The sequence below is a fragment of the Phaenicophaeus curvirostris genome, chromosome Z (assembly GCF_032191515.1).
Source record: "Phaenicophaeus curvirostris isolate KB17595 chromosome Z, BPBGC_Pcur_1.0, whole genome shotgun sequence".
NCBI classification, from domain to species: Eukaryota; Metazoa; Chordata; class Aves; order Cuculiformes; family Cuculidae; genus Phaenicophaeus; species Phaenicophaeus curvirostris.
In genome coordinates this window covers 15,364,337-15,375,781 of record NC_091431.1, presented here as the reverse complement: position 1 = coordinate 15,375,781, position 11,445 = coordinate 15,364,337, and the positions used below count along the sequence as shown (strand labels likewise).

Genomic DNA, 11,445 nt, shown 5'->3' with positions numbered 1-11,445 from the left:
TTCAGTGCTCATTATGATGACAAATGAACATAAATGAATACTAAGTGGTAAAATGTCACAAAACAGCCCCTGTCTTCAGTTGCCCATGTGTTTGATACCAGCGTACAGCATGATTGCACACGACTGTCAGACAGGATGCTCTACACACAAATAACATCAGCCCAAAACACAGCCATGATGAGTGTTAACCTGGTTCAAAGTTGCTTAAAGCTTACCAAATTCTTTGAATCAGTGCACCAGTTTCAAAACACACTTTCAGGTGTGTTTTGAGTTCATATTTTTACAACTTTGCTGCTTATGCTTAAGCCACTCATAGTAAAACAAATAAGCGAGTATTTACAATGGTGGTTGTGTAAAATTGAGCAGACTGACTTTTTTTCTTTGCCAACATAAAAGAAAACAACTATAAAAGAAATAAAATAATAAAACTGAGAAAATTGCCTTGAGTCTCACAGCCTGTTTCAGTGTGCAGCAAGAGGAAGCTGCCCCAGGGAGGCTGCTCACACCTCTTCCTTATCCCCAGATACAGCCATGGCACCCACAGGCGAGTAGAGCGGTAGCCAGCCGGCTGCAACGGACACGGAGCTACCACGCATTCTTCATCACACAGAGTGTCAGGAGAACCGCATCCCCCTGCTTCTTTGTTTGATTTGAGACCCAGTCCACACAACCGGATTTAAGAATACAACAATAAATCAGTTTGCCAAGCTTAAAGAGCAAAATTTCCAATGAACATGTTCCTACTTAGGTACTTTCTCCATACCCTTGCAGCGTGGCTGGTGTGGCTGCAGCAAGGTGACTTGTGGTGGGTTGTCGCAGGCGGTGCATGTGGTCAGCGCTAGCGCCCGGGGCTCCGGCGTCAGTGGCGGTCGTAGGCAGCGGCAGCCGCTGGCGGGGCTGCCCCGCGGGCTGCAGCGCTGTAGTAGTACGGGGAGCCTGCCAGAGAAGAGAGGACCATGAGCAAGACAAAGGTGGAAAGGTGCCAGCTTGCAGCATGCTGACACGGGCAGCACAGAGCTCCACAGCCTGAGCGCAGACTCACAGCAGTGAGGACTGGGTAATTAGAATAAAAATCGCATTCATGTGTTCTGCCTGAGAATGGTGCTATCATTGCTTTGCATTTTTGCCAGCTGAAGATACACAGTTTCCTGCCTCCACTAAAAACATTACATGGTGAGAAGGGATAGGATGAGAGGGAATGGTCATGCCAGGGGAGATTTAGATTGGATATTGGGAAAAATTCCTTCATTGCAAGGCTTCTCAGGCACTGGCAGGGGCTGCCCAGGGAGCTAGCGGAGTCACCATCCCTTAAGGGGTTTAAAAGATGGGCAGAATAGGTTCTCAGGGATACAGTTTAGTAGTGGACAGGGATGGTTGGACTTTTCCAACCAAACAATTCTACAATTCCATGATACTATGATTAATTTCATTCATTTAATGCAAAAAGTGAATTGCTTCTCAGAATGGCCAGTCAAAGTCTTCCAGCCAAAACACATTACAGCACCTTGACATCTCTATTTTTCCCCTCTTTTTGGAATGCAGAGAAGGTTGAATCCCCAAGCGTTCAACATATTTCATAGGTCCACAAGGAGCTGGGTGGAGCTGCTGTCCTGACTTACCACAGCACCAGGAGGTTAGTGGGGAGCAGGGGGTGGGGTTGGTGGCCAGCTCCAGGCATGACCACTAGCAGAGATCCTGGTTCCTGCCAGCACTGGCACCAGCACCAGTGCCTGTTCACGGCAGCTCAGATCAGGAAGAGGGGTGGGAAATCCACGGAAGGGATCCAGAGGCACCGAACAATTTCACACTAAGCAATGGGTGGGCCCATCAGAGCCAGAAGCAGCACTTCCTGAGGTTTTAGGGTAAAGAAGGTCTTTTGCGGATCAGAGCCTTTGTTTTTCCCCGTCCCTCTTCTGCTGTTCTGACACAGCGGAGCAACCAATGCCCAATATGTCTCTCATGCTTTCCAAAGGCCTACAGCTTCTCTTGAGTTTGATTTTTCCAGTTCACCTTCCAGCAGTGAAATCAAAAAAAGCTTGCATTTAAAGTGAAAAATGAAAACTTCACATCACAAAGCATTCACTCTCCCTCCCTGTCACCAGACCCCCATCCAGAACAGACTTGTTCGTCCTTCTGTCGTTTTTCCTTTCTAATTCATACCATCATCAATTTATTTCTTGACACAGTCATTTCTGGCGCCTACTTGTTCTCTAATCTGTTCACAGAACCCCACAGAAGAACTGAATCTAATCCTAATTGACCAGCTCCAAGCCCTGCCCTCACATGGTGCTGTGCTGGCACCGTCAGCTGCAGCACTGCGATGGTGCAGGCGTCCCCAGCAAGTGAACCCTCCCAGCAGCATGCAAGGACCATGTCGGGGCAGAAGCACAGATGTCATGTCCAACAAAACCCACCACAAGCAGCATTAAGCCGAACGCAATAAGCAGAAATGGTAAAGAAGTTATTGCAACAAGCCAGCATGAAATTGAATTGTTTTTCTTTGTTAGATTGCATGGTTGATAGCCACTCTTGGTGTGTGCGAGTTGAGCAGGCTCTATACCAGTGCATGTGCCAGAACACACTGGCAGTGATGGACTGAGCCCCAGACATGCATATGAGAATCACAGAGTTGTTAAAGTTGGAAAAGACCTCTAAGACCATCCAATCCAACCATCAACACAACACCGACTTGCCTACTAAACCATGTCCCACAGCCGTACATCTACACATTTTTGGAACACCTCAAAAAGTACTTGCTTCCCATACGCTTGTGTGCATGTCTTCCTGCACATCCTGGTGCTGTAGCACTTCCAGCACCGTGGAGAAAGCGTGTTTTCACAGCAGAGTGGGCAGAAATTAAAAAAGATGCCCTTTTCTCAGCCCCTGCTTCTCACTCTGAGATGTAGGACACTTGCCACAGCCACCAAGCCTGACACCACGTGAGCAGCCAGTGTTTGCATCCTCTTTCGAGCACACCCCTCTGGAAACTCGGGGTCTGTCCTCACTCTGGCTGTGACTGGGGCAGGACTGAGCCACTTCACACAGCAGAGGCTGCTGTGACCCTGCCGCAGAGCTGGGTGAGGGTGCCAATGGGCTGAGGATGGGATGATATGGCAGGAAGACACCACAGAGCTGCAGCAGGTACCTGGTTTCCTCTTCCACCCTTGTTTCTGCTGACCACGCTGAAGGATTGCATTTTGTTTGTCTCCACTTTCACAAAAGCTACAGGGCACAGCATTCGGGACTGCCCCAGCACAGATGGGAGCACAGTCATCAGGTTGCATCAGTTCCTAGGGCAGCAGGGGCAGACAAAGGCGGGTCGCCTGGTGAAGGGCAGTGGAGAGCACCAGAAGGGTCAATGGGGAGCAGCCAGTGCTCTGATGCAGCAAGACAGCCACTCCCCACCACCTGCGTGCCAGGAGCAGAGTCCTGCCTTCGCATGGACTCATAGAATCACGAAGGCTGGAAAAGACCTCTAAGATCATCCAGTCCAACCATCAACCACTGGGCCAACTGAACCATGTTGTAAAGTGCCATGGCTACTTGCCTTTTGAACACCTCCTGGGATGGAAACTCTACCACTGTCCTGGGCGGCCTCTGCCAGGAATTCACAACCCTTTCCATGAAGCTTTTCTTTCTAATATCCAATCTGAACCTCCCCTGGTGCAACTTGAGGCCATTTCCTCTCATCCTATCACTTATTACTTGGGAGAAGAGACCAACACCCATCTTACCACAATCTCCTTTCAGGGAGCTCCAGAAAGCGATGAGGTCTCTCCTCAGCCTACTTTTCTTCAGATTAAACCTCCTACATCCCTCAGCTGCTCCCAAAAGCCCTGGGCTCCAGACCTTTCCCCTTCTCTGGATGTGCTCCATCCCCTAAATGTCCTTCTTGGGAGTGAGAGGCCCAAAACTGAAGCCAGGATTCAAGGTGCAGCCTCACCAGTGCCAGGTCTAGGGCTACAATCCTTTCTCTGATCCTGCTGGCCACACCAGGACTGATCCAAGTCAGGATGTCGTTGGCCTTCTTGCCCACCTGGGCCACTGCTGGCTCATGTTCAGCCACTGTGGACCAGCATCCTTAGGTCCTTTTCCACTCAGCAGCTTTACAGCTGCTCTTCCCAAAGCCTGGAGCTGCATGGGGTTGTTGTGTCTCAAGTGCAGCACCCAGCACTTGACAGTGTTGAATCTCATACTATTGACCTTGGTCCATCAGTCCAGCCCGTCCAGGAGACACCAGCTCACATCTCTCACTGCAGGTCCATTCTCACAGGAAAAAGACCAAGGACTAACGACCAAAGCCTTTTCACCATTCTCATCTCCCTCTGTTCCTATTCTCTTTGTTCCCTCCAAAAATCATTTTTCAGCCTGAGCCTCATTTCTTCCTGCCACTTGCAAATCACAGCATCTCTCCTTTTAGCTCCTCTTCACAGGTCTCAGCCCGGTGTGATTGCTGCAGTGCAATTCCTCCTTGCCAGCACAGGGAATTAATTGAACGTAGGCACTGGTAAGTGCTTACAGTATTACACTTTCATCCCGGTGAAGGGAGTGGGACTTAGTAAAACAAACTGTGTCAGTCCATGTACCAGTCCTGATTAATTTTGTCAAGGTTTCTGCTTTGAGGCTGAAGCTGCCAGAGCTTGCTCTCATGAGAAAATTACTGAGCGCACTCACGTATGCTCCTGAGAAGAGTGGAAGCATCCTGGATATAGCTTAAATTAACCTCCCCTCCACTGTGTCTCATCACACAGAGCCTTCCGGATGTGCAAGGAGACTTGGATCAGGATTTTAAAGCTCTGCCACAGACTTCTCCTTGCCCTGGATTAGCAGTGGGGTTAGCAGGCACAGAGGAAGAAAGGGGTACAGGATCAGACTCCCTGGAACAGAGGCAGAACTGCGGATAAGTGATATCTCTTTAGGGCATGAGAGATGTGTCTGACCCACAGCGTACAGCCAAACATAGAGACATTCTTGCTCTGGTCCTACAGCTGTGCCTGGACCTCACAGGGTCTCCTGGAGCCTTATCAGAAGGATTTGCTCCTGCGATTGCAATCACAAATTAATAAATAATTAATGCTGCTTCCCAAGATGTGTGCCTCAGTTTACCCATTTGACTCATGAGCGTTTCTCACACTTCTAATAAACGCCTTTCCAAATCCACCACTATTTTGCTTTTTGGTGCATTTTTGGCTTGAAATTATAGGAATCCCAAGGTTCAGCTCATCAAGACCTCACTGCCCAGCTCCTGCATGGTACCCACAGGGTACTTGAGAAGCACAGAGAGTTGCTACACCAGCAATCAACCATGCAGAAGTTCATAGAATCATAGAATAACCAGGTTGGAAGAGACCCACCGGATCATCGAGTCCAACCATTCCTATCAAACACTAAACCATGTCCCTTAGCACCTCGTCCACCCGTGCCTTAAACACCTCCAGGGAAGGTGACTCAACTACCTCCCTGGGCAGCCTCTGCCAGTGCCCAATGACCCTTTCTGTGAAATATTTTTTCCTAATGTCCAGCCTAAACCTCCCCTGGCAGAACTTGAGGCCATTGCCCCTTGTCCTGTCCCCTGTCACTTGGAACACTGAAGAATGGGCATTTTAAAACCACCAGTGGTCAGATAAGGGGATTGCTCTTCCAGAAGACTCTATCTCTCCTAGTTTTGAGACCAGGCTGAACTGGAATGGTAAGTTCGTCCTTAGGTCTTGCTGCAGAACAAAATTCCCCATTTCTTTTCCATTTTGAGGCATCAAAACTTCCAGGCTTTTAACGCTAAATCAAGGTGTCACTGCACACCCAAAGCAACGCAAAGCTACCTGTGCAATGACTGACTCCATGTTTACTGAAACATCAGATTCTGAAAATATCAAAACAGAATCACAGAATCACAAGGTTGGAAAAGACCTCCAGGGTCATCAAGCCCAACTGTTCCTATCAACCACTAAACCAAGTCCCTGAGCAAAGTATTTCATCAAAGTGTTTCAAGGAGGCTAAAAACAAGGAAGCCAGGATTATATATTTAAACAACTCCCCTCAGGAAGAAAAAAAAAAAAAAAGCCAGCATGGTTGTCATATTGTGAAACATACAATATTCAATAAAATTGTAGTTTCTGAAGGAAAATGGTAGCATCCGGATTCTTTTGCCCTTGCCTCATTCAAACACGTATTCACAGCACACTGCAGAGAAAATACTGCCCCACAAACTCTTGCTAGCCCAAGGCATGAGCCGTGCTGCCTGGAGCACGAGGTCCTTTCAGCTGTGCTGGTACAGTATACCTCCCACATGGTCAAAGACGAGATGGAATTTGCCCCCAGAAAGTATCATCAGGAAAAGAAACAAGAAAAAGAGGAAGAACAGGTTATAAAAGGGAATAGCACTGGTCAAAGGTGTCCTAGCAGCACGTGCCTGGCTCCTGACCAGCCTCTGCTTTGAAGTCTTCTCCTGACCCAGAGCTCCCAATCTCAGACACCTTTGGAGCACTACAGGGATGGACTCTGGTCAGCAGGCTCAGAGCTTGCCCAAAGGAAGGTGGTGGGCAGAAACTGCTGATGGAAGGTGGGCAGAACCTGCTGCTGCTGCTGTCAAAGAACCAGTGCCCATTCCTGCAGGGCAGCACAGAGCCCCAGGATGGCTTTGGTGCAGCTCCAATGTGCACATGGTCCCTCATGGAATTGAATGTCCACAGGCAGTAGCATGGTACGCAGACCAGGCACCTCATGTAAAGCCCTCTCTCCACAAAGAAAGGCAGGGCTGGGGCTGAGTTTTCATTTATGTTTGATATTCTGCCAGTTTCTTCACCGGTTTGCAAGCAAAATTCATAAATTCACCTAAACCCTGGCTTCCCAAGACTGTCCACTCAGCAAAGCTTTGCTCAAGCAGATCTGCTTCCAAAGGAGTTGCAAAATCAGGGATGAAGAAAGCGCAGCACATGCTTTCCCTCCCTGACTAAAGCATCTTCCCCACATGGCCAAGCCAAAACCCACTGGTGCTGCTGGCTGTGGCCATGGAAACTGCGGGTTTAAGCACAGGGACTCCCCTGGCTTTGTGCAGCTATGCCCATCCATATTAGCCGAAGATCTGCCCGCTGATTTATGATGGAGGCGCTAACAAACCCTTAAATGTGGCACAGCAAATAGCAGCATTATACCAGCACCATGGCATGAGAGGCAGAGGCTGTCTATTGCTCCCCGAGGATTTGTTTAAGGACAAGAACCATGATGAATACAGGCTGGGTGGCTCAATTACATGGGGACTCAATTACTTAAAACAAAGAAACTGGATGAAAAAAGTATGACAAAAATTCAAAATTATTTCACTGCTGGAGGTCACATATAACAGCCCTGTCATCCATAAATCCAGAAATCTCTAAGGCATGCTACTCCTGTGTTGAGAGATGACAATTAATTGGTATTTTACTTACCTCATCCATGCAAATTATGCAGGGAAAAATTCTAATTACTGCATGCTACATGTATATAAGGTCAAAGTGGGCCAGCTTTTGACAGTGGTGTAAAATGGATTGTTTATCCTTCACATGAGGTCCATGATCCTGCATGAGCCGTGGGGCTCCTGCCCCGCCCCCACCCTCGTAGGGACCACGCTGGCATCAGCGAGGCTGCATGGGTGCAGCGGTCCCTTGCAGAGGAGGGACAGATCAGGAGAACACTCCACTGGGGAGCAAACACAACGCGAGGTTGGGGAGAAGCACAAAGGGCTTGAACGAGCAAGAAACAACAGCGTGGGGAGCGATGAGGCTCACATTCAACTGTGAGCAACCAGAAGACCTAAGTTTTGTCTCAACAGAACTCCTTACCCTCAAAAAAATGGGAATCCTGCTCTTCCACAACACTCTGTGACTCTGGAAGGATTTTATGGGGCCGAAAAGGGAGGACAAGAGGTTTCGTTGGGGCTTCTTGCTGGCAAATGGAACCAAGAGTATTTGTGCACCACGATGGAGACCTGCAACCCTGCACAAGGGTCGAGCACAGTGACTCAGTACCACACCAGGACATGTATCCAGCCTCCCCAGCAGTGGAAGATAACCACAGGGCTGCAAACAGGGCACAGCTTGCACTAAGGCCCCGCGGTGGTGACGTTGACTTACCCAGGAGTCCAGGGTTGGGAAACCTCCAGGAGTCATTGTACGTTGAGTATTGTGGGTGGCTGTATGGGCTCCCAGAAAACTCGCTCCCTAAGTTAAAGAGAGAAAGACAAAACAAAAGATCATTTGATTTGAGGCTACAGTTACTGCCGCTGAGAAGAGGAGCTATTCAGCGCATACTGTGCTCCTGTGCCGGCCTCAGCAAAGTCCTGCTGGCCACCCTCTTTGAGGAGGGCCAGTACAGGTGGGTGAATTATTAAATAAACCAGTGCAGCTGCCTTTTACATGTTCTTTTTGTATTGCAGCCCAGGACTGCTGTGCTGGTGGGACTTTCTCAGGCAGCCTGTGCTACAGGATTGAAATGGCCAGGAGGGATGGAGAGGAGCCTGGGACACCAATGGGGCTGGCCCTCTGCTCCACAGTCCTACAGCACTCAGGGCAGGAGGCACAGTACAAGGGCAGGGCTGTTCAGACAAGCCTTCTGCCCCAGGAGAAGATGAACCAGCTCATCTTCTAGATACCGGATACCCTTCCATGCTCTCCAGGAGAACATGGTGTCAGTTCCAGTTGCCCACCCATCACTGCAACCCAAGGAGAGGGATGCTTGCAGGCAGAGTTCCAGATGGCTTTGAAACCCTCCAAAGACACAGAGGAGACTCAAAGAGTTACTGCTATTGTCTCCTCACCAGCTCCCACTCTCCCTATTAGTTTGTTCTCTTCACATGTCACCTCTTGTTTCATACCTCAGCCGTAGGCTCTTCAGTCCAGAGCCTTGCACCATGGGTTTCTGACCTTGGGCAGGGCACCCAGCTCCATCACTGTACAAATACTAACTCTGCTGCTAATTTATTAGGAACAAACATACGCACAAACATACGCACACTCCACACAGCAGGGCAGGAGAAAGATTAGGCTTCCCACGGCAAGAGGAGAGAGCTGCCAGGCTGCAGCAGAAGATGCTCACTGAGACCCTTGCCTGCACTGTTCCTCGGTGCTGGTGTGGTCCCTGCCCTGTGCTCCAGGGTGCCAATACTTTAGCGGAGCCGCAGACCCTGCTGCTGCATCTTCAGCCGCATCCCAGGCTGGCACAGCCCACACACCCACCCTGGGGACCAAGTTTGTCTCCTGGAGCCCATGAGTGGCCTCCTCACTCAGGACAAGATTTAGGTGAGCTGGTGACGCAGGGGTGAGGGGATGATGCTCAGGTGACTGGTGGGGTTGCCTGTCAGGGGGAGCTCTCAGCTTGGCAGCATGGTGGGCTGTGATACCTGTGCAGTCCTGGCAGACACTGGGGCCACCAGCAAAGGTATTTTCTGGATATTACAGAGGTAATACAAGTTGGAGTCAAGATAAAGGATCTGGTCCAGCATAGCTTGGTCTCCCCATGAGGTTGGTTCAGCAAAAAGAAGCTGCCTCTCAGCCTGTTTCAAAGGATGCCAGTGAACACACTGAACCAAGAGCCACCCATCACAGGTCTCTGTTAACACCCCTTCCCTGTTTCTCACTGCCTTTCAGACCCACAGGACTGCACCCACCAGCCTTGACCTGATATCTCCACCCCTGGCCCAGCATCCAGGGACTGAGCACTGAGACAAGGTCTGAAGCCAGCAGCAGCACTTCCAGCTCAGCATGCGTGGCTGTATCAGAATCACGAAATCACAGAATCATCTGGGTTGGAAAAAAAATTTAAGATAATCAAGTCCAACCATAAAACCTACACAGTCAACTCTACCACTGCATCATGGCCCTGAGCACCACATACACATGGTTTTTAGACACAACCAGGGATGGAGACTCCACCAATGTCCTGGGCAGCCTCTGCCAGGGGTTGACAGACCTTTCCATGAAGAAATGTTTCCTAATATCTGATCTGAACCCCCTCTGGCACAACTTAAGACCATTTCCTCTCATCCTATCACTTGTTCCTTGGGAGGAGAGATCAACACCTACCTCACCATAACCTCCTTTCTGGGAGCTGCAGAGAACAATGAAGTGTCCCTGCTGCCTCTTCTCCAGACTAAACAGTTCCAGGGCCCTCACTGCTCCCAGAACCCCTAGGCTCCAGACCCTCTCCAGCGAGTTTCTTCATAAGCTCAGAGCAGGGTTTCACTACTGCCCGAAGGAATAATGATAATTCACCACAAGTTATGGAAAATGGAGCTGCTTTCAAACCTTTCTTCCCAGTGAAGTATCTTGTATCTACATTTCCTCCCTGCTCCTGGTCCTTAAGGATGATAGATGACTTCAGTACCTGCACGTTACCTCCATCATAGTGCCCACTCTAAAAGACTGAGGCATGGTGAAGACTGCAAAACCTGAAGAGACGTCAGGGGTCACCCAAGGTACAAGGGACACTGGCAAAGGTGTCCCCATTGCCTTCCACCAGCCAGGGAGAAAGCTCTGTCCAGCAGGACACAGCAGCTTCTCTCTGGCCCCTTCTTCTTCTGTCCACTGCTGTACTTACAGCAGTCTGCCCTGCCAGCACCCTCCTTCCTTCTCCCCATTCCCAAATCCCCTCTGCGCCCAGCAAGTCTGACCTGGCTCTGTCCCACTAAGCCTGCAAAGCACTTAGGCAGTAAACGGGCTGGTGACCTCACGGGTGAGTGATGTGATCTTTTCCAGCCCTTGAAGGCTCACAGACAGGTCCTCCTGCCTAATGTGTGCCAGAAAAAAATCTCTTCATCCTGCGGGGGCCTTTTCTATGGGGATGGGCTCGCACACCACCTTTCCCAGCAGTTTCATTTCTTCCTTTCCACAGGACAGTGAGAAATGCAGACTTTTACCCCTGCTTTAATAGCACAAAACAGTTGCACTGCCTGGCCAACATGACATACATATGCCGATGGCATGGGGTCTCACTGCCGTGTCCTGGCCAGGAGCTGTAGGGTGCACAGACAGAGGGACAGGGCAAACAGGACCGACTCTGAACCTGGCCTCAAGTCATTTGCACGGGGTTTGGAGTGGAGCCCACCCAGCTCCTCCTTGCATCAGTAGCGCCCCAGGCTTCGAACGAAGCTCATAGAGAGCTGCGCATCCCTGCAAGAGCTGTGCCCTGATGGAGGGCATCCATACCCACCCAAAAGCAGGACTGCCCCTCATTTTCAGCTGTTCCACCACTCTCTCTCCCTCCCACCCCCTTCCACCCTCTGCCCCTTTCTCCCATGCTCCTGAGGCTGCACAGACCCAGTTTGTCCCATGCCAATGCTGTGCACACCACTGAGCAGGCAGCATCACTTTCTAAATGCTCATCAGCGCTGCGGCAGGGCTGCGGGTGGGAACGGGTTGACATTTCATTGTTTCAGCCTCTCCTGCCTTGCTCTCCTCCCCCACCATCCCCACT

The 11,445-nt window shown here is 50.1% G+C and overlaps 1 protein-coding gene across 4 annotated transcripts in view; it reads right to left on the bottom strand.

The window, feature by feature from the left end:
- Positions 1 to 389: 389 nt before the first annotated feature.
- PAX5 (paired box 5) overlaps positions 390 to 11,445 on the bottom strand; it is a 141,999-nt gene continuing 130,943 nt past the window's right edge. For all 4 annotated transcript variants that reach the window (XM_069881096.1, XM_069881098.1, XM_069881097.1 and 1 more), the window contains 2 exons: positions 8,109 to 8,195; positions 390 to 936 (listed from right to left, as the gene is read on the bottom strand). In XM_069881096.1, coding sequence (XP_069737197.1) covers positions 860 to 936; positions 8,109 to 8,195 — 164 coding nt within the window. In that variant the 3' untranslated portion in view covers positions 390 to 859. The remainder of the gene's footprint in view (positions 937 to 8,108; positions 8,196 to 11,445) is intronic.